Here is a 24466-nt window from a genome sequence, read left to right on the forward strand (position 1 = left end):
CACGCTAGAACATTCAGTCTCATAAGAAGAGATGCAAACTCAATAATGAAAAAGATGTCACCCCACAATGAAGGAGTCTATATGGAGTTAATCTTTTTAGATCCTCTGACATATGGCAGTCCTTATCGGAAAGCAGGAAGGCAGAAATGCTTTGGGCTTTATGTACTCATTCCCAACACAGCCACAGGTAGAAGCAAAATCAAATCAGTCAATAGCAGCAAGCACCAAAATCAAAGCAATTATTCATTCATTTTCCTTTCCTTCCCTTCCCTTCCCTTGCCTTGCCTTGCCTTGCCTTGCCTTGCCTTGTCTTGCCTTTCCTTTCAGTGAAACATCACAGCCCAGTAAAAATCAATAGATTCTAATATATTAGAATGCTTGGAGTAAGCTGTGATTCATTTAAATGTTCTATTAGTTGTTGTTCTCTATCTAAGCTAATCAGCCATATAAAATTAAGCTTTGCATTAGCTATTGAATCTGTTGGTAATCAGGTTGTGGTGTAATATGAGGTGTTTTGCTTCTGACAAGCCGAGTTTGACTCAAATGTAATCCTTTTCATGAAAGCTTGAAGAGAATTTCAAGTACATTTTCTGTAATCTGCTGAGCGATACTCATGGTGAAACAAATAACCCAACATTGCTTCAGGTATAATTTTTGCCTCTTCCCTTTAGAAGTTTCAAAAAATGAAATGCTCATGGACTCAAAGCCATCAATTTCAAGATATATAACAAGACAGTTCCATCTCTCAAACTTTCATCCAATAGCTGATGGGAGAACGATGAGTTATTTTATAACATTTTTAATATGTGAGTATGACAAATTCTATTTTTCACATAGCTCTGGTGCCCCCCATCCTCCAGCAGGATCAAAATCTTTATTTTGTGCAGTGAATGGTTCAGTTACATTACTTATGCTCTGACTGACAGTTAGTTTTCTCGTCCTTTATTTCTCTCGGTCTCACTCAGAGATGGTGTTTGGTGTCTGATAGAGCTTCAAAATGGGTGAAGATAGTCACATGCCATTTTCCTTACAACTTTTTCAAAAAATGTTTTAATGATTTGAATGGAGGCTCAATCCACACTATTTTCTGTTTTTTTTACAGGCTTTTTTTAAAAAAAAGAGATGGGTTTTATTTTTCCTTTTCAATCAGTTTCAGAATATCAGTCACACTCTGAAATGGAATAGAATTGTTTTTAAAAAAACGTGATAGTTCAGACTATAAATTCAGATTGGATGAGCCACGTTCAAAGCCGATGTAAATTAACAATAAACCCACACATGTGACTGCACATTCTATATATTACATTAATATGCCAAGTTGCCACATTGCTTGGCTACTGCAAACTCCAGCAGATAAGATAATGTCCACTGTTATCCCTTAATGTATTGTACATTAAATACAATAAACATAAATCCTAAAATATTGCCTCCATTACATAATGGTTTTCAGTTAGGTGCATGGTTTTAATGATTTCTCTCATTCTACTGGACTTTTTCAGTTCAATAAATTTATCTTAGCTTGTTTTAGTCCATTCTCATTAAATCAATTTGCATAAGTTGAATTAAAAAAGTGTATTTGCCAATTCAACTCAAAAACATTTGTTGAATCAATTAAAATCTGTGTCAGTTAACTCTGATACTGACCAACATCAATTACTAAACACATTTTAGACAAACAATATCACCCTTGATGTTGTCCCAACTAGCTTAACAAATTTGTCTTAACAAACTATATAATATTGAACAATGTTACTGATTTGCCAGATCCCAGCATGCATTGTGGTGTGAATATAGTGTTAGTGTTACAGGCTTATTGTTTGCTGTTTGCAGACTTTATCTGTGCTGTTGTTGTTGTTTTTGTCATCACTGTTAGTTAATAGTTGTGTGATGATGTTCAGAGCTTATCTTTTTACCTAATGATATTTGTTGATTGTCACCATTACTGAGGTGTGTGTGTGTGTGTGTGTGTGTGTGTGTGTGTGTGTGTGTGTGTGTGTGTGTGTGTGTGTGTGTGTGTGTGTGTGTGTGTGTGTGTGTGTGTGTGTCAAATGTTGAGATCTGCCTCCCTCACTATTTGTAATATACTATGTTGTCTTAGCAATTTGCTAATTCCTTAAAAGACAAAGAATGTACTGTGTACTTTGCTTAAGTATGCAGATCAAATTCAAAGGTGTTAAGAATGTTGTTTTATAACATTTTTGTTAATTGAACAAAGCAGGTCACTTCTATAATTAAAAAATATATTTTTAAATCAGTATAATTTGATTCAAAGCAAAGATAACAAAACTAAGTTAAGTTGAATCAACCCAATTTTTTTACCACAGAAAAATGTACTTTTTTAGGAAAATTTTCAAGTTCAATGAACTTGCCCGGGCTTAAAGTGATATATATTACAGTACTTGGCAGAAGAATTGTATTAATTGTATAGAATTGAATTGTGATTTTCATTAATGATTTATTTATTGTTTGTTGAACATTTGTGTCTTTTATCATATTGATATTGCTGCCAGTTTATAAAATGGGCTATGCTTCTTGACACACCTAAGAACACACCATACCCATGGTAAAATAACTGTAACGCACAGCCTTTCATGGCTTATTGCTTTAATAATATGAGAATATTATTATCATACTAAATATATATATATATATTTGACATTTGATATTTTTACTTTTTAAACAAAAGAATGCAGCGTTTTCTGGGGTTAGTTTGTGTAAGCTAATCAAAAGTACAGTTAATGCAACTTATAATATAGTCATCTTCCCTAAGGGCTTACATAACCTTGTTTAAAACAATAGTTAAAGGCCAGACCTCTCTCTCTCTTTCTCTGCAGTCCTGAAACTCAGCATCTGTTCCTGTCCTACTTTATTATAATTTTATAAGCAGGGTCACTGAGAATTTAAAATTGTTACTCCATTCAATTCCATTTGACAATTCTCTTCAAAGACAAAAAAACATTTATAAAAATAATATGTAGTCTCTAAACTCTGTAAACAACATCTAAAATGTTTTTTTTTTTAATTACCCTAATTGATTGAGGCAATAAAATGAAAGTACAACAACTGATTAACTTGTACTGTATGTGAAGTTAAAGGGATAGTTCACCTTAAAATGAAAATGATCTTATCATTTACTCACCCTCATGCAATCCCAGATGTGTATGACTTTCTTTCCTCTGCAGAACAAAAACAAAGATTTTTACAAGAATATTTCAGCTCTGTAGGTCCTCACAATGCAAGTGAATGGTGACCAGAACTCAGAAGGTCCAAAAAGCACATAAAGGCAGCATAAAAGTAACCAATCTAGTGGTTAAATCTATATCTTCTGAAACTATATGATAGGTGTGGGTGAGAAACAGATCAATATTTAAAAACCTTTTATACTGTAAATCTACACTTTCATGTTCATCCCCACAATCTGGTGTGGAATTGACTTTCACTTTCACATTCAGCCTTCTACTGGTTTGGGCTGATGAAAGGTGGAGATTCATCATAAAAAAAATGACTTAAAAATGAATCTGTTTCTCACCTACACCTATCATATCGGCTCAGAAGATATGGATTAAACCACTGGAGTCGTATGGATTACTTTTATGCTGCTTTTAAGTCATTTTGGGACCTTCTGAGTTCTGGTCACCATTCACTTGCATTGTGAGGACCAACGGAGCTGAAATATTCTTTATTTAATAAATTTAAATACATTTTATAAATGTTCAAATAAATGTTTGTGTTCTGCAGAATAAAGAAAGTCATACACATTTGGGATGGCATGAGGGTGAGTAAATGGTGAGAGAATTTGTCATTTTTGGGTAAACCTTTATTATTATAATATATGTTTAAATATTATAATATATGTTTAAATATTATAATATATACATATATTGATAGATATACAGTATAAAACTATTCTCATAGCACATGGCACAAATGTAAAATCAGTTAAGCATAGGAATTTATTTTCTGTTTATTGATGTTATTATGAGAAGGTGTTTTCAGCGATATGCACCCAACTACAGTAAACATATCCACTGACTTGAATTCCTTCTGGAATTTAAATCTGAGATAGAGTATCAGTGGCAGGTTTAAAAGTCTTTCTCTGCCACTATTCCCCCCCAACAATAGGCATCTGAGTCATGTTGAGTACTGAACATCACATCAATATTGGAAACAGATACAATTATTTCTGATTCTGCCTTTATTTTATCTGTTCTGGTCTGAACTGAGTGAGCAAATGACAAAACCTCAAAACATTGTTCATTCACAACCATATAAGATAAGCCTACTTTAGAGACCTGAAGGGTGAAAATAAAGCTACAAGTCTTAGAATACTCTATTCACTGTAAAAAAAAAAAAAAAAAAAGTGACTTCAAGAGAAGTACAATCCATTTATTTGTTCAGTTTTGTCTGATCGTCAGCTGTGCTTGTAGTGACTTGTAAGTCATTTTGGACATTTCATGAAGACATGGAATAGAAAATGAGAGAAGCCCGTTTCATAATATACAAAAAAATTAAGAAAAAGGGTTTGCCCTTATAAATTTACAACAGCTTCATATATCATACTGCATTATACCGCTATGATGTTTTAAACAAATGGGAGACATTATACAAGCATAGCCACAAAGCTTAATTAGTTCATAATCTGATAAATAAATCTTGTAGATAAATAAATGTATAATTTATCATCATTGTAAAATCCAGTAAATCCCTTCTTTGTGCATATTTTTATGGCCATTTTTGTATGTTAGAGAGCAGCACTTTTTTAATACCCAACCACGTCTGGACATAAAGCTCTCTACTCCCTGACCAACAGTGTCTGTTTCTCTCTCAGCTAGAAACAGCATACTTTTTGGTAATTCACTTTTTGTCTTCTTCTTTTTTTTTTTCTTTTTTTTTTTTACCAAATAAGAGGAAACAGACATTCATGTTTCATAGCTCTTTAGTTACAATGAGAGAAGCCATATGTGCAAACTCATCATAAATACAGTATGTCTCTTGATAACTTAGGAGTGCCTGCAGCCATAATAAAGATAAGTCGTATAATGCAGTGCAGTGCTACCCAGTTCAGGTGGGTGTTTTCGAAGCATCTTTAGATTAAAGTACCACCTATGTGACCAGGATATGTTGTCCTCACAGAATCAAAAGCATTACACAATAAAGTAGGAAAAAATATCAATGTCATTGTTGTGTACAGATTGTCAATGCAAAGATATTCAGGCAGTGGTATTTTTTGGAAAAAATCTCTCTTCCTTGTGAACGTCCAAGGGCTTTTCTGTCATGCCAACCATATGTTAATGGAACTGGATGCTGCGATTGGCAACTGGCTGCAATTATCCTCTAAAAAGACCTTTTCCAGGACCTGCACAGGATCTTCTGAAAAGCTCGCCGGAAATCCTGGTTGAAGATGGTGTAGATTACAGGGTTGAGGGAGCTGTTGCAGTATCCGATCCAGAAGAAAAACTTGAAAAGGGTCTCATTGATGGCACAGGGCTTCCGGCAGATCCCATGCAGACAATAGCTGAAGAAGAACGGAAACCAGCAGACTACAAACACACCCATGACCACAGCCAGTACAAAGGTGAACCGTTTCTCTCGTGCCTGTGAGATTTTCTTTCTGGAGATGGTGTTCCTCCTCTTTCTGCGAGACGAAAACAGGTCCAGGGACTTGTTACTGGCACGTGACTTCCGGCTAGAATGCTTGGAGCTGGAGCTGTTCTTGCGGCTGGATTTTCGTGCTGGCGCCGTCTCATTTTGCATCCGCTTGCCCTTCTCGTCGGATGAGCTGCTGTCCTCTAGCTCAGCATCTGGGTCGTCCTCGCCTGTTCTGCGTTCCCCAGGCGCCGGTGAGGCACAGTGTCCATTTTCCCGCCTAGAATCCTCGCGGCTCAACCCATTCTCCAGCCGTGGCGTTCCTGAGCTGCCATCTGGATCACGGTGCTTTTCAGACATATTTCGGGTTCTTGTCTTAGCCACCTGGTATATTCGGATGTAAACAAGGATCATGATGACACATGGGGCGAAGAATGACCCAATGCTGGAGTAGAGGATGTACCACGTGTGGTCATTCAGCTGGCATTGTGGTTCTCTCTCATCACCCTCATTATTACGGTCCATGGAGATGAGCGGTGGGAAGGAGATCACAGCTGCGATCAGCCAGACCACCACAATCATTCCCTTCACTCTGTGAGGTGTTCGCTTGAGGTTATACTCAACTGCCTGTGTTACAGACCAGTACCTGTCCAGACTTATGGCACACAGGTGGACAATAGATGATGTGCAGAAAAGAACGTCTAGTGCTAAGTAGATATTACACCAAACTTTCCCAAAAAACCAGTAGCCCATTAATTCATTGGCCAGAGAGAAGGGGATTATTAATGTGGCCACCAGAATGTCCGCACTGGCCAGGGACACAAGAAAAAGATTCTGTGGTGGCTTGAGCGCTCTGCTCGTTAAAACGGCGATAACAACCAGCACATTTCCCACTATAGTAAACAAGATGAGGAAGCTTACTAGCCCCGCAAGCCCTATTATGGTGGTCACAGAGTAGCGACTTGTAGAATTCCCAGTGGATCCATTACGGGTGTCAACGTAAATGTCCACTTCGCTTGAAAAGCTAAAGTTATCCATATTGATATAGAAAACAAATCTTCGTTCTTCAATCAATCGTCCGTGCTCGTCTTCGTAATTAAACTAAATATCCTATCTCATATTTCACTTTAAGTTAATGGTAATGACAGTTTCCTGTTTGTTCCTTCTTACCTTTTTTTGCTATTTTAATCCCGTTCGCGGCTTCTTTTCACAATTCCTCTTATTTTTTTAGATGGCTTTGTAAAGAAAGACCCATCCCGTGTTGAGTCTTAAGTTATCATCACCGCCGGACACCGTGTCTTACATCCGCGCGACCTGTTCGTCCTCTCGCGGGCGTCTGTCTCTCTCTCTCTATCTCTCTCTCTCTCTCTCTCTCTCTCTCTCTCTCTCTCTCTCCAGCATCCTCGCGCCCTGCCCGCGCGGGACTCAACTATCCACGTGCTGACAACATTAAACTGATGGAGCGCGCCCCGCCCATGGAGATACAGACAGAGAGAAAGGACTGCTGAACCACCCTACCACCGTTTAACGTTATTTTGAACGTTAGAATGGGCATTTAACATAACATCACATTGCTATTTATGGATAATCACATTTTATATTTACGTGTCTATGAACAGCTCTCTAGTGTGCGCAAAAGATTGACATTCTATATGAGGTAATGAAAAACAGAAAAAAATGCACTTCTTTTGTTTTATAGTGATGTGCCTTGTCAGTATAACGCGGGTTTAGGAGGTGAAAATGGGGATGTGAACTCGCGGCATTTGTGCTCGCTGGATGTCACTGTTGTAACACTGGCATTGTGTGCTCAAAAAAAGTCAGTGGACGTCAATATAGGCATACCTTCCCTGTTAATTATATAGCCCATAACCGTGTTAGTTCGAGCGTGCTAAAAATAAATAAATAAATAAATAAATAAAATAAAATAAAATTAAATGCCGCTCTTGACAGTTAATTTTTAAACGTTTGCACATGATGCTTTTGCTAGGTCAGAGTGAAATCACTATAGAAAGAAAACAACAGAAATTTGATATATGGTAATATATGCAAAACACATGAAATATGGCATATCTTACTATATGGTGTTCACTGATATAAAAAGTTACATTCCTGTACATGCTACATATACAGTATTTAAAAATACAAAAATTGCCGTTTTCATATATTTCACATATTTTCCCAAATACTAGTGGAATTTGAATATGTACATAAATGCTCAAATAAAATAAATCCGATTTCCATGTGGGAAGTTTTACTCATTGCAAGGACATGTGATACATCACACAGTAGTCTGTCAGGGTCTGATTGTTGTCACAATCTGATATTAAGCTGCAGCCTGTAGAAATTAAGTGTGTTGAACTTGTGTATTTAGTGTATGTATCAGTAGACAGTGTATTAAATGTGAAATCTCACGCGGAATTATAAAGAGCACTCAAGGGACAAATAGCAGACTTGTGTTATGGAACTCAAATGCTTGGTCAGAAATGGAAGCAAAAGACCACAAAAAGCATAAGTTATTATGTAAAGTAAAATTTGATGGCATTAATTAATGGTTGTAATAACCACTAAGTGTGACATTCAGTATCATTTTAAGCGGCTGAGTGGGTATCTTGAGGTTCTGCTTTAAAACCAAACTACACTTGGAGAAGAAGAATGATGTTGATCATTTTGATAATATAGTGTTTTCAGTATTCTTCCAGCTGAACTGTCTAATTCTTGGAATTTTGTTTCAGGGGCTACACAGTAGGTGTGTGTGTGGGTCAGGTTTTGCTTCTATTGTGTTTTATTCAAATGTCCCAACAAGGATAGTGAAACCTGAAATCAACTGCATTATGGGAAGCAGCCAACAGTACAGACTAAATAATGTTTAAGTCAGATGTGGGGTTTGTGTTGGGGACAGAAAATATTTATTATTACCTCTGTATAAAAACAATAGAAGTCAAAGGAATGTTCCCAAAAGACATGTGTGAGTGTGTACAGCCAGAGTCATTCATGTTTTTGCATGTCTGTTTGTGCATTTGTGTGTAGCTACATAGAGTCATGCTTGTGCATGAGTGGATTCATGTTTATATTTGTGTGTATAATCAATGTTGTGATTCATGCCTGTCTGACATGTGAATGTGTTGGTTCCCTCTTTCTCTGTATTGTGTACTGTATGTATTCGTGTGTTTAGGTGGGATGGCAGGTGACCCTATTCATTACAATGCTGTTAAGAGAAGCAGAAGTTGACCCTCAGGCTCTGCACTTCTCAAAGCTGTTTTGTATTGAGTCTTCCTGGCTTGTGATCATTAAAGTTCCCCCTTGGGCCACACTTGTGTCTGTTTAATTGAAGTGTGTGTGAGTGATCCACATCATTACCTTGAATAGAGCCCCTTTCTGTCCTTTCTCCCCTCGCCCTATGTTTAATTCACACGCGACTAACTCGAATACAAAATGATGTCAAGCAAACTAATGCCCTTATCATGATATGCACTAGAGGCAGATGTATAGGAGGATAGAAACCTTAATCAACTTCTGGCTGATGCAGTTAGCTGAACAACCTCGTAGCTATCCAAGACATCAGTTTAACACTCCTGTGATGTTTGGGTCATTTTCAATCCGTTTAAAAGTCAAAAACAGTAAAAAAAATATATTTTACTTTGGTCCAAATTACCTTTGGATTCTCCACAACAATGGGTAAATGAATGGGTTCAAAAATATATTGCATTTTCATGATACTTGTTTATATGTATGCAATGTCAGCGTGGTTTGGTTGATTACTAGGTAGTTGCTAGGTCTTTTTTCACCTGAACAGAAACATTGTTGGGATTTTTCTCCAAAACAGAAGGGTTAAGATTGACATCATCTGTGGTTGGTGTTTACAATTTCAATTATTTTGACAAAAGTTTTGTAGGGATATTATTGTTGACTTCGTCAAGCCAACATAATAATGGTGGATAGTTCTTAACATCTTACAAAATTTTTCTTGCCATTCTTACCTTTATGTACGGCATTATTCTTTGTAAAGATGCTTTGTAATGACATGTATGGTGAAAGTTGCGATGCCCATAAATTGAATTGAGTATTGTGGAACCACATTGGCTTCAAGTTTGACTGCAAATACAGAAAGAAGTACAGTACAGTGAGAAAGATAAATCGAAACCTGGGATTTCATGAGAAGAGTGATGTGTCTGAGGACTAAACTTGTGGCAGGTTTAATTTTAATTCCCTAGACAGCTGCAGCACAGTGTGAATTGTAATTGGCTCAAACAGTAGGATTTTTTCAAATTGATGTTCAGTGCAGCAATCATTGTCATTTATTAGACTGTAATAAATACATTTGTGGGTCAAACCAGCAAAACCAGTTGAGGAAATGTGACATAGCGTTTTTGGTACAGTGCTTTATCTTGACAGTATACTTAAAGAATTTAGCTGGTCAGTTAGTTGCCTTTTTATTATTTCATCTAAAGTGGCTTACAAGCAAATCAGTTGAAGTCAAAGCTGCCCCTGAAGCAATTTGTGAATCAAGGGCACAAAGATTAGTTGTACTATCATTTCAGAAACTCTCTAGTTAGGGTATCATGTGCCTAGCTTTATCTCTGTGTGTGTTTGTTAGACACTTTCTAAAGTCTCCCGAGGTGAGCGAGAGAGAGAGAGAGAGAGAAAGCGAGAGAGGCAGTGTTGTTTACTGTATGTTAGGGCTGCTCGATTATGGCAAAAATCATAATCATGATTATTTTGGTCAATATTAAGATCATGATTTAACACAATCACTCATCGACTTTGGAAACATCATGGATTTATTGAACTTTAAAAAAAATAAATAAATAAATAAAAAACTTGTCTTTTTAGCAGTGGATTTCCTTGAACTTGAAATGTAAACTGCACTGGGTAGGCGAGGAGGCTATTGTCATATGATAATTATTTTATGTCAGTATGGTAGTCAAATAAAGGAAAGCCTCCATCACCACCATTAACAGTAGGGATGCTCATAGATCTACTTTTTCATCATGTTATTGCAGCAAGATCTACCATGTAAAATAAAGGTTATACATTATCACAATACCAAAATTCCAGTAGTCTGTAGTGAAATTTGACGATTCTCAATACCAGCTTCAAAACCATAACAAATAATAACACTAACTAATATGTTAATTATGGAAGAATGGTTTCAAGTTCATAAGTAATTATTCAAGAATAGCAAAGAGTTAGTAATAAAATAACAATAAAAAACAGCAATGAATAGAAATAGATGAAAAATAATAGAACAAAAAATAAAAATTAAGAAAATTCAGTGCTTTTTTTAACAGCTTTAAAAGATTTTAACAGCAGTAGGCCATCAAGCAGTCAAGTAAACATTCAGAATGAAATGCAACATAAAACTACTACTGGTCTTCACTGTACATTAATACCTTTTAAAGCAACTAAAGTTATCCAGTCAAGAGCAGTGAGTGTTTTCTCGTTTTCTTGTTATTGTTGTTTGATTATCATAATGGCACACTAGACAGCAGCAGGTCTATTAGCTTACATTTATACTTACAAGTCCAAAATTTTAATATAAATCCACTTTTTTCTCCACTGTTTATGTTCACTTTAGACATCACTCTCTGTGTTTACATGAGTACCTCACCAAATGTATGAATGTTTTAAATGTATTTGACTGTTCATGTGCTCATTAGAAGGAGCATGTTCAGCACACACACATACGCCGGCTGTCAATCAAACAGGGCGCAGCTGTTGTTAGATCGCTAGTGAATTATAAAATTACTTTCAAGAGCAGAATAAGAATATGAATTTTCTAATAAGTGACACAGGCTTAGGCTATCACAAATATAGCCGGTTATTTTTTTGTTATTGACGTTTTAATTAGTCTGATTGTCCGGTCAGGCAAGTAAAATTCTCTTTCACTTGCCCCTTCAAAAATCCACTTGTCCCGGACAAGCGTTAATGTCGAGCCCTGATTAAATATTGTATTGAACATTCTCTGATAAAAACATTTTCTTCTGTAGTATAGCTCCTAAAGTAAATGTACGTTGTTTTAAAGGAGTTTTAGATATTATTTTGGAAAACAAGCCAAAAAAAAAAACAAAAAAAAAAGAATCAAAAACGAATTTTGTTCCAGTGTATAAAGGGCTGACTACACTCTCTCACCTTTATGTTCACTTCGCATCCATCTTTAACTCATAAAATATATATATATATATTTTCTTAATAGAGCTGCATGTGTATCACTGATTTTCTTCATGATAAGATACACACAGTGAATGTGACACATATATTATGATCAGCTACGTCACGAGTCATCACGTTATAATCTAGCTGCAGCAAATGCGTGCGAGTGATAAGCATCCCTGCACCAGAGTGTGCATCAATCACTTCCCCGGTCACTTCACGCAAGTCACTGACCGCACAGAGAAATGGCAGTTTCGGGTTTATTTCCATAACCACTTCCTTATTATTTGAACTTTAATAAAGGATGCTTTAAAGATATAACGCTGGGGTGTTTCATTGCGAAGTGGAATGATCGGCACAATAATCTTTTTATCTCAATTATCTTGTTTTCATAATTGTTGGAAGCCAAAATCGTAATTGAAAATAAAATTAAATTAATCGCCCAGCCCTACTGTATGTCTTGGAGGAAGATAAGAGGTCAGGATGTCCTTTTGCTGTTCAGTCATTTAAATGGCTTATCATGCACAAAGAGTTCTTAGTCTCACAACATAAATATAAAACTACTCTGGAGACTTCCCAGCCATTTTACACAAGCAAACACAGCAAGGTACGTTTAGTTCTTCATAATCAGTCTTACTGTAAGTCCAATTTGCAAATTAGGAATCTGTTGTACAGGGCTAGATGCCAGCCACAGAAACACCACAAAATTTCCTTCAGCAATTGCGTTTTCCATCTCACATTTGCTTATGACACTTTCGGTTAGGTTAAAGTTTAGGATAAGGAGGTAGGTTTTGTTGATTTGAAACTAGAAAGAGAATTATTTTATATTAAAAACCTCATTTGTTTGGATGAACATTTAACTCACTTCGAGCGCCACACAGTGCACATTTCACCTCAAAAGTGCTGCGGTATCTATAATGAACCACGTAACTTCATTTTGCAAAAATGCCACCACAGTCACATAATTTTCATGAGATCAGGCTGCCATTTTTAAATGCCATTAACCAGCAAATTTTTAAAAGATGTGCTGTTTACTTAGAAGACGTTTCTTGTTTTGCAATGCAGTATGTAATTTTAATGTAAAGGGACATTGGTTATCACTACTAATCATGTGTATGCCATATCTCAGTGATATCTCTAGCTGACCAATTCCTTCCTCTTTGCAAAGCACACTGACTGCTACCTTTTGGAAATAGCAACTGCATGCCCCTATTTTCCACACCCTTGGCGTGCAATTCCATTTCACAACAGGAGATGTTTTAGTTTTCGAATGCTTGAATTATAGATGATTTTTTCATCTTTAGGTCCTGGTTTTCTTCACCTCTACGGTCCATGTTACATCGGCCCTTACGGATGAAACTCTTTAGGATACAGAACTTGCCTTGAAGTTAATTACTTTTTCCCCACTGAGGCCGCTGTCCCTCATTGCTAGTCTGTTATTTACTGTGCAGAAACTCCCACCTGGACACTCATTAAGACCTCTCTACTGTTGTTTGAAAGCCAAGGCTGCTTTTCCATAATCACAAATGGCATGCGAGTGAGATGAATGCATAGTGTTAGGTTGCTGAACAGTCCTGAGTTAGAGCTGTGGGAAGGTGCTGCCCATGGATGGAGAGATGGAGGTAGAAGAGTGTGATGGAGGAGAAAGATGTAGTTGTAGATAAGGAAGCCAAGTTCATTAGGAGGCTCTGGAGGACTGACAAGGTCAGTATGTGAACAAAGAGAGTTTTTTTTTTTAAATGAGGGAGAGTGTGAGGATGGAATAAGACTCATATGTGAATTTGGCATGTCTTCTCTCGTCATACAGGTTAAAAGGTGATGACAGTATAGAGGATGAAATAGAAGAGGTGAGAGAGAGGCAGAGAAAAGGAGAAATAATGGGAGTATGTGAGGTAAGGGAACATATACTAGATAGTGGATGAGATCAGGTGTGTCGTTTTTATGCATTATTGCGCTGTGTGCAATATCCAATTCCACTGAAAGCCACAGTGGAAACTTTGATAACTTTGGCCCAAGAGCATTCTTAAAATTGTCAACAAGGGACTTTTGTTTTTATTCCACATTTGGGCCACATTATATGGCTATGGCATATTTATAAGAAAAAAGAAAAAAAAAAGAAAGAATTTTGTTTAATTTTTATGGTCTCTTAAAGTGCACCATAAATATCAAATACAAAAAAATGTTTAGTCTGAAATCTTGCCTCTGTTCAAACACATTTAATAAATGAGCAGTTAAATCACTGTTATGATTAAGAATCAGATTGAAGTAAGTCACGAAAAGTATAAGAGGGACTTTAACTGACTAATTTTAAGTCCTCGTCATGTTAACGACATGGAGTTGATTGGATAGCACCAGACTCAGCACGACTTTGCCTCAGGTTTGATGTCTGTTAATTCAAAGTGGCTGATTTCTGATTGCTGATCTCTCTGCAGCAACAATATTTATCGGCATGTTCATGATGCTGGTGGGCAGTTCTTAATTTAACATGCTCTAGTTGGGCAGTAAGTATCAGAATACCATCCAATGTGCACTGACTGATAATTCTGTCAAACATAATCATTGAGGCTTATGTGGGCAAATCGAATTGCAGATTGATGATTGCCAAGGACATATCATGATATTTTAAAATGTACTCCAAAATACCCTAAAAATTGCTGCACTGCCCAAATTGATATCTTGATGTGATGCCTTACGGAAGAGATTTTAACACTGGACACTTTATATTAATGTTTCCTTTGTTAAAGCCTTATAAAGGGGTTCATTAATGAGTAAAAAGTAATTTACAAATACATTATAAATTATTTATTAGCAGCTATAGAAACATGGATAAAAGGGCAACTTCCATCCGATACTTGCAAAATAGTGAGCATTTTAACTTACATGTTAGAAATTCTTCATAAATACACATATTCATCAAAAACAAAAATGCCCTTATTCATGATTTATGCAACAATGTAGCAAAAATAGACTCTTATTGTGAGATTAAAAGGAGGGATTATGTCTACAGTCTGCTTTATGTTCATATTAATTACTGTGATATCTTGACTCTCATGTTGTTTATTTTATTGTCGCCTTAATGTCAAAAGAATGGTGCTACTCCAAGCGCTGTCCCAAATTACCTAATCGTAGTTATCTATAGTCCTCTGCAAAAACACTTTTCAGGTCTTCATGCTCATTCACAGCATATTGTTTACTATCACATTAAAAGACTGATGACTATTAAACCATACTGAACTTTAATGTACTGTGTACTGTACATGTTACTATTGTTGGCAAACCACATAACCACATATCAGTGATTTATTAGGTATTATACAGTATATAAAGAATTATAATCCCTTAACAAAGGGAACATCAATGTAAAGTGTTACCAATTTTAGATTAATGCTTTCACCTATATCTATGAACATCCCTGGGCCAGTTCAGCCTATCAGACTATAAGTCTGAAAATATGGTTCTCTTAATCTCAAAGGAATCAAATAGTGATTGTTTGGCTGATTGTGTTAAGCAAAGCCTACATGTATGCATGAGCTGTTCCATGAAGAAAGTCATCATGTCACCCAAAGTTCGTTTCCTCATTGTTTCAAAACTCATATTGCTTTATCACTCTTAGCTAATACTAACCCCTATCTAACTCTCAATTTCACTTTTTTAAACACAAAGACAGAGCTGATATTTCACATGTACTTGAATCTGAAATTGCAGTTCTTTGCCTGCTGTGCTCAAGCACATACTTGAATCTGCTCAATCTGACTTGAGTGTTTGTTATTGGTGTTAGTGTTGACAAACCACTTATAGAGTCTGTTGTATTTTCTAGGAAAGGTTAAAGCACATCACTGATGTGTTTGTGTGTTGGTACATTGCAGTTTCATTATTTGTTGTGTCCCATTCAGTTTATGGGTGGGTCTTTGCATTCTAGTTGAGATTTTCAGTTGCATTTGTTGTTTAATAAATATGGAAAGCTTACAAATGTAGATTAAATAAAATAAGCATTTCTCTTCTCTGTTTTACACCCTGTTCAGCTGATTACAATTCTTTTTACAACTGGCTTCTGGTGACCTCTCCTGGATATAAATGGATGTCAGACTTGTTTATATGCTCTGAAACACTTACCACTTTAGCCTCTGGAAGCAGTGTTTTCAAATTTGGTCAGCGTATACCGATTTTGGCTAAAGAAAAATTGGCACACACTTGCCGTTTTTTATGTTAGATCAGGTTGGAACAGCAGGATGGTTCTGTCCTTGGTGCTGACATTCATTTTAGTAGTAGGTGTGAGAAATTCATGTTGCCGTTATTGAATTTCTTCAGCACGAATTTGAGCATGAGGTTTTCTTATTTAAATTGATAGAGTTTTTCCATACATTTTGTTCTTAAGAGTGGTAAGATATGATTTGAAGTAAATTATTGTATAATAATTTATATACTGGATATAAGGCAGGAAATAAATATGCTGGTAGAAAAGCTGATAGTTGATAATGAAGTGGTCCATTGTAATTTATGCTCAACTGTGGAGCATCAGCTGGATTTTAATCAGTAATCTAAATTCACACTATTCTGTTTAAAAATTATTAGTGTCAGAAAGGCTAGAATTAACATATTTTTATTGAATTGCATTAAATGTTTATCTAGTCTTATTACTTCAGTTTTATCAAGAAGGATTCAGACTAAATTACTATTGTTATGTAAATGTAAACCTATTACCAAACCAAACAGTGGTATTTCATGTACTGACGAATTCTGATGTGAATTCACACTCCCTTGGTGTGGTCGCTTCAGCTCTCTTCAGTTTGTCCATGTTGAGATATTAAAAGGACATTTTATAATGGCATGACTTATTCAGCCTCTAAAGGGTTAAATGCCTTTTTTACATAGAGTTATTGGATCCTGCTGCTCTCCAGCTCTGAGCATGAATGTTTTTCAACGAGATGTTCAACAGTGTTGAATCAAAAACACTCAGGTGTCCAAAAAAAACGTGCTAAGTCATATGCTTAGGATTGCATGCAAGAATAAAAAAAGATCAGAAGGCTTCCATGTTAATGCAGTGCCTCACGGATGTGTGCTTCATAAGGGTTTCACGGTATATCTATCTATCCATCTGTCGGCAGCTTGATGACTTTGAATGGATAAAATTGGTGAAATTACTACATTTATATTCCTGCATGTCTGCAATTACACATAATTTATATAATTTCTTTACATTAGTATATCATCCCCAGCACACTGAAATATTGTGCCAAGCAGCCTTTCATCACCTTTCTGGCACATGCTTTCTGAATGCCAGATGAGTCCATTGGGAGTTTGAGCTTAATTTACATTTCTTGACTTAAAGGGACAGTTCACCCAAAAAAAGAAAATTCTTTCAACATTTATTCTTTACCCTCATGTATCAAACCTGTATGACTTTCTTTTTCGAGTGGAACACAAAAGCAACTGTTCGTCAAAATGTTATGGACTGTCAGTGGTAGTCATCATTTACTTTTATTGTATGGACAAAAGAACAGTGTCAGCATTCTTAAAAAGTTCTCATCATGTGTTCCACGAAGAAAGAAAGTCATACGGGTGTGGAGCGACATGAGGGTGAGTTTAATTATAAGTAAAACTAAGCTTTTAATAATATTTTAGTGATTAATATGTTTTAGTTATAGTTTATTATAAAAATGAAACTTTTTTCAGCTGATTTTTTAAAATAAATTGAGGGAAGCAAATTGAGGGAAGCATAAGAGATGTTTAGAGTCCTCTCTCATCTCTCACAGTACTACAGGCAGTTCAGCTCTACTGAGCATCCAATACACCTTCACTATTCCGCAATAAAGCAGATTCATGCCCATCTGTCAATTTTTCATTTTATTCTCCTGAAATATTAAAGAAAGTTAAATCAGAAAAAAGGAAAACAGAATGTATATTAAAGACGTAAGAAAAAGAGAGTGTTCAAGAGAGGACAAATATAGTTTGGTAAGTTCTCTTCCACCTTTTGACTCTTGGCTTAAATTTATTTTACAGTAAGAAATTTCAGTCATTTTACGAAATTCAACTACACATACTATCTCCAAAACTCTGCCCTCTAGACACTTTAACGGGGTTATGTCAAATGTATTAGTATTATTATTATTTTATTTTTTTTACTTTATTATTTTCCTTGAGGTTTACTTATAATGTTAGTAAATATTTTTGCAAAATAGTATTAGTAATATTGTTATTTTTTAATAATAGTATTAATGTATTATTACATTATTAGTCATAATGTAGTACTACATTACCTTTTTCCACCCTGTCCCTGACCCTCTGTCTGAAACGCTCAGTTTCAGTGTACTACCCCTTTTAGACTTCAACATACATGCCCACTGTGTTATGCTTGGCTAACATCTTTGCAGCGCGAACACACCCTCCCATAACACTTGTGGAACTGTTTTATCCATTAATTAATTCTAAAAGTACAAAGTCCAGGCAATCATTAATAGCTATATGTCCCAATTTATATGAAGCATGCACTCAAACTACTTCAGTTATTAGACTGAAATAACAAAGTCGGCACACTGTTGCTCCCTAAAATTAACATATACATACAAGATTTGGTGAAAAAGTAATGCAATATAAAGCTGACAACAGTGAAAACAGTCTAGACTGAAGCAAGCTGTGAATATGAAGGGTTAATAAATCTGTATCCAGCTGTAGGTCAAGTTATTAGGGACAGTCGGCCCACAGCTTCCCCTCTGTTGTGTGTCCGCTTCAATACGCATCCCGTGCAGGTAAATACGGGATGTTTGCGGGGTGAGGAATCCTCCTAGATCGTTTAGCTAATCGACCAGGGACGGGGATACCCCTTGACTGTTTCACTGCTTAAATATGGGACAATGGGGCATCCACGACACATTTAATTCTATCAAAATATGGGACACCCTGGCTATTACGAGACAGCTAAGACAACTGGCAAGCGTATACTACACAATTGTCTTTCGTTGCGGTCCACGATATGTGATCTTCTTGCGCAATTAAATAATTTATTCTCAAATCAATATTTTGTGAGCAAATCTTTTGTTTTTGTTTTTTGGTACAGTAAATAACCATGTAATAAGCACAGTCCGCTCAGCATTAGAGTCCTGATCATGGTTTATTTTGCAATAAAAACAACTGACTAAACAATTCCTTACAGATCAAACAAACACAGATCAAACATTAGAATTAAATTTGTTACTCACCGGCATTATGTTGTGTCCAAAATATATGAAAATACTGCATGCAACTGCTCTTCAGGGTTCTTTTGAGGAGCAGATTTTATTGATGGTGGATATGGGCAGCGCTGCAGTTTTGATAATCTTTTAAGCATTATATAATGTAATAATATTTGTTGATGTTAATAAAAGTTATTATAAAGGGATATCTGTGGTTTACAGTGAATAAATTATGTAGGTTCTTTCTGAATTATTGGAAAAACACGTTTTAACTTGATTCAATATGCCTGTATGATTATGTTGGACAGTTGGACATAACAGGTTGATGAATACGCATCCTTACATGCTTAACACACTTCTACAGCCTGACAATTGTGGTATATGAAAATGAAAACTACCATGTGTCTTTACTGCTTAAATTATTTAACCAAATAAAATAAATGATAATGGTTGACTTCAATATCATCAAATTCCGGGTTCAAACTTTTTCAGCTATTTTAGATTTGACAGTTGTTACTTACAGCATTCAAAATAAATGCAAAGACACAATTTTAGCGGTTTGACATAACCTGTATTTTTATCCTCATTTCCTTTCACAAACAGCTCCATGCGCTGCAAAAGTAGAGATGGTGTCCAGTTCTTCCCAAATCAAATCAAATCAAATCAAATCAAATCAAATCAAATCACTTTTATTGTCACACAACCATATACACAAGTGCAATAGTGTGTGAAATTCTTGGGTGCAGTTCCGAGCAACATTGTCGTGACAGTGATGAGACATATACCAATTTACAATAAACATCAGATTAACACAACACAATTTAAAATCTAATATACACATAATTACACATAACAATATACAAATAATAACATACAATGTACAGTATACAATACACACAATATAGAATATACATTATACAATAAAAAAGTATATATAGTATATATAAAATGTACAGTAGGTTGTATTGTACTGTGTTGACATTCAGGCTGTCGGTTGATAGTAAGTTGCCAGTGTGTTGTTAAGAGAGAATATAATATAATAATAATATAATTTATGACAGTCCGGTGTGAGATATAAGAGTAATAAAGTGCAGTGCTGATGTATTTTGATTGTGGGAGATCAAGAGTTCAAAAGTCTGATTGCTTGGGGGAAGAAGCTGTCATGTAGTCGGCTGGTGCGGGTTCTGATGCTGCGATTCTGCCTGCCTGATGGTAGCAGTGATAACAGCCCATGGCCTGGGTGACTGGAGTCTCTGATGATCCTCCGAGCTTTTTTCACACACTGCCTGGTATATATGTCCTGGAGGGAGGGAAGCTCACCTCTGATGATATGTCTGGCAGTTTGCACCACCCTTTGCAGGGCTTTGCGGTTGTGGGCGGTGCTATTGCTGTACCAGGCGGAGATGCAGCCAGTCAGGATGCTCTCTACAGTGCTGGTGTAGAACCATGTGAGGATGTGGCAGTTCATTCCAAACTTCCTCAGCCGTCTCAGGAAGAAGAGGCACTGATGAGCCTTCTTCACAACGGCTTCAGTGTGGATGGACCATGTGAGTTCCTCAGTGATGTGGACACCCAGGAACTTGAAGCTGCTGACTCTCTCCACTGGTGCTCCATTGATGGTGATGGGGCTGTGTTCTCTTTCTTTTCTCCTGAAGTCTACCACAAGCTCCTTTGTCTTACTGACATTGAGGGAGAGGTTGTGCTCCTGACACCAGTGTATCAGAGTGAGCTCCTCCTCTCTGTAGGCTGTTTCATCATTGTCAGTGATCAGACCTACCACCGTCGTATTATCAGCAAACTTGTTGATGGCATTGGAGCTGTGTGTTGCCACACGGTCATGTGCATAAAGGGAATACAGGAGTGGGCTGAGAACACAGCCGTACGGGGCTCCAGTGTTAAGGGCCAGTGATGAGGAGATGTTACTGCCCATTCTAACCACCTGGCGTCTGCTTGACAGAAAGTCCAGGATCCAGCTGCACAGCGAGATGTTTAAGCCCAGAGCCCGGAGTTTCTCATCAAGCTTGGAGGGCACTATGGTGTTGAATGCTGAGCTGTAGTCTACAAACAACATTCTCTCATAAGTGTTCTTTTTTCCAGGTGGGTGAGAGCAGTGTGTATTGTAGATGCAATGGCATCATCAGTGGAGCGGTTGTTGCGGTAAGCAAACTGCAATGGGTCTAGTGATGGAGGCAGCACAGAGCAGATGTAATCTCTGATTAGTCTCTCAAAGCATTTGCTGATGATGGGGGTCAGAACAACAGGACGCCAGTCATTTAAGCAAGTGGTTTTGAATTGCTTTGGAACAGGCACAATGGTGGACATTTTAAAGCATGTGGGGACTACAGACAAAGAGAGGGAAAGGTTGAAAATGTCCGTAAAAACACCAGCCAGCTGGTTCGCGCACGCTCTGATGACGCAGCCCGGAATGCTGTCTGGACCCGCGGCTTTGCGGATAGTCATCCGTCGGAAGGATCGGGTTACATCCGCTACAAAGACGGAGAGTGAACTAACCTCTGTAGCTTCGGCCACGAGAGCTCTCTCCACGAGGGTGGTGTTATTTCCCTCGAAACGAGCATAAAAATTATTTAGCTCATCCGGGAGAGAGGCAGCAGTGTTCACGGTGGAGTTTTTATTCCCTTTTAAGTCCGTGATGATATTAATTCCCTGCCATATGCTTCTAGAGTTGGTGGTGTTGACTGTCCTTCAATCTTGTTCCTGTACTGACGTTTTGCTGTTCTGATTTTCGGAGGGCATAACTGGCTTGTTTATGCTCCTCCGTGTTCCCGGAATTAAAAGCAGAGGTCTGCGCATCAAGTGCCGCGCAAACATCGCTATTAACCCATGGTTTCTGGTTCGGGTAGGTCCGTATTGTTCTGGTCAGAAAAACGTCCTCTACACGCACTTTCTGATGAAACACATTACACTATCAGCGTAAAGCTCGATGTCATCATCAGAGGCGGACCGGAACATCTCCCAGTCCTCGTGATCAAAACAGTCTTGTAGCATAGAGTCTGATTGGTCCGACCAGCACTGGATCGTTCTGAGGGTGGGTGCTTCCAGTTTCAGTTTCTGCCTGTAAGCGGGCAGAAGCAGAATGGAAGAGTGGTCTGATTTGCCAAATGGTGGGCGGGGGAGGGATTTGTAGCCGTCCCGGAAGGGAGAGTAGCAATGGTCCAAAACCCGGTTCCCTCGTGTGTTAAAACTAATGTGTTGGTGGTATTTTGGTGCGACTGATTTGAAACTGGCTTTATTAAAGTCCCCGGTCACAATGAATGCGGCCTCAGGGTGCGTGGTTTCCTGCTTGCTTATAATCCCATACAGTTCCTTGAGTGCCCGGTCTGTGGCGGTTTGTGGCAGGATGTACACAGCTGTGATAATGACCGCTGTGAATTCCCTCGGTAGCCAGAATGGTCGACACAGAAGCATGAGAAATTCCAGATCAGGAGAGCAGAAAGACTTGATAGAATGTACGTTCCTCTGATCACACCATGATTTGTTGATCATAAAACATACACCACCACCTCTGCTTTTACCTGAGAGGTCTTTCGCTCTGTCCGCTCGGTGCACAGAGAACCCCGCGGGTTCAATGGCTGAGTCTGGAATCTCCGCAGACATCCAAGTTTCTGTAAGGCAGATAATGCAGCAATCCCTCGTCTCTCGTTGGAAAGAGGTCCACGCTCTCAGTGCTTGTTGTCCAGAGACTGAACATTTGCCAGTAGAATACTGGGTAACGGGGGTCGATTTGCGCAACGTCTTACTCTGATGAGAACGCCAGCTCTGTTTGCCCTTTTTCTTTTGCGTTTCTGTGGCCAGGCAGCCCAGACAAAGGGCTCCGCTGGTGTGTTTGTAAACAGTGGGTCGGCATTGAGGAATTTGAAGTCCGGTTTACGGTGTGTAATTACAGAACCAATGTCCAAAAGTGTTTGCCTGTCATAGACAATAAGGCAGACAACATCCAAGACAAAAAACATAAGAGTTGTGAACAAAACAAACAAAACACTACAATGTTGTGTCAGAGCTCGCAACTCAGCAGCCATACTCGGTGCCATCTTGAGTAATTCCCATTATCTTCCATAGGTTTTGTTCCTATTAGATCATCGTTAGGTCACATTTGGCCTCATATCTGCCACAGCGACTGCACTTTGGAAATTAAAAACAGCTGGTTGCAATCAGAGTTTGTGCGATTTCTTCATGAAAAGTTAAATTCTACCAACAGCAGCTGCAGGTCAATTGGATCTAATAGAGCATGCATGATAACAATGACGGTGATCCAGGAAATATCATAAAATATGACAAAACCTGAGAGTTTATCCTGATCCACAGATCCTGATGGAAATTTAAAGTCCAAATCTCCAATAATCTTTCGGAAACACACTGTTTCAACCCCACAAAGCAATACTTTTTAGATGTTTTTCCCCTCAATTTCAGCTCAAAAGCACCCATAGACCGCAGTTTTTTTCTCCATTGCCAAAAGAACCCGGAAGTGCCGGAGTGGAGAATGTTGGGCCTCATGTATTCAGATAGAAGACAAAGGCAGGCCTAACACAGTCGTAAAAACCTAACTCAAGCCCCCACATTCCAAGTCGTAAATTATACTGATAAAAATCGCACCAAAATCAAACAAAGGGAGTCCAAAAAAGACTACAAATCCCATGAAGCCTTGCTCACTAAAGGATCGAACTCTCAACTCCTATTGGATGAGGCACACAACAGAACGCACCTCAAACCATGACATCATCAGGAGTTGAAATACCTCTGAAATGATTTCGGGATTTGCTTCCAGCAACTTTGCTTGCAGTGTGTGGACGCAGTTCATCACTGCTCTCATGTGCAACCTCGTGGCACAAGGAAGTAACGTCCGACTTGAAACTGTAGCCATACAATCTCCATCTCACTGGACGGGTTGAGATTACTCTGTGTTCAACCGAACACTCTAACAGATCCGAAGGAGACCGCCGAGCAATTCGCATCTTCATCCGTTTGCCTACAGAAGTGAAGAGATTAAAGATTTCTCTTCCATCTTCAATCAAGTCGATATTTCTGAGTTCTCCGCCAGCCCGCCGAGAATCAACAGCCGTACCGCCCGCCGACAGAGCGAGGAAACGGACTCCCGTCATCACCCGAGCCTCAAGGAACCGGGTCAGAGTTAAAGGATGGAGGAAAACACATTCTACCTGTGTCCTCATGCGATTCAAGTAAGAGGTTTACGTCTGGGCAGAGATAGAATATTATAGTGTGTTATTCTTGTGTTTCAAGGTTTTTGCTTGTACAGTTTATGGATCGCCATGTCCGCTCATTATTAATACTCAGGGTATTAATTATCACAATTTTGTTTTGCTGTATTGTGGTCCAACCAAATTGGACTGTTGTGCAATTTCGCCATCGCGGGTGAGACAGGTAAACTGAGTTCATCCATTAAATAGTCAAAGTACTCGGGACTGTTTACGAGCCATCCACCGCGTCTCTGAGCGATGAACTAACAGCTGCTTTCTCTCCCACGATCGCGAAATCGGCTTTAGGGCTGTCACTTCTCTCTCTCTCTCGTACTAACCACACACACA

At 37.9% G+C, this 24466-nt stretch overlaps 1 protein-coding gene across 1 annotated transcript; it reads right to left on the reverse strand.

The window, feature by feature from the left end:
* Positions 1–4946: 4946 nt before the first annotated feature.
* LOC127445381 (alpha-2C adrenergic receptor-like) lies at positions 4947–6808 on the reverse strand. Its single transcript, XM_051705430.1, has one exon. It carries the CDS (start codon positions 6622–6624, stop codon positions 5335–5337), a length of 1290 nt encoding a protein of 429 aa, XP_051561390.1. The 5' UTR covers positions 6625–6808; the 3' UTR covers positions 4947–5334.
* Positions 6809–24466: the final 17658 nt, after the last annotated feature.

This window comes from Myxocyprinus asiaticus, chromosome 8 (assembly GCF_019703515.2).
Source record: "Myxocyprinus asiaticus isolate MX2 ecotype Aquarium Trade chromosome 8, UBuf_Myxa_2, whole genome shotgun sequence".
Classification (NCBI taxonomy): Eukaryota; Metazoa; Chordata; class Actinopteri; order Cypriniformes; family Catostomidae; genus Myxocyprinus; species Myxocyprinus asiaticus.

Bases quoted from the DNA above. Each gene is read 5' to 3' on its own strand.
- LOC127445381 (XM_051705430.1), bottom strand. From the start codon at position 6,624: ATGGATAACTTTAGCTTTTCAAGCGAAGTGGACATTTACGTTGACACC.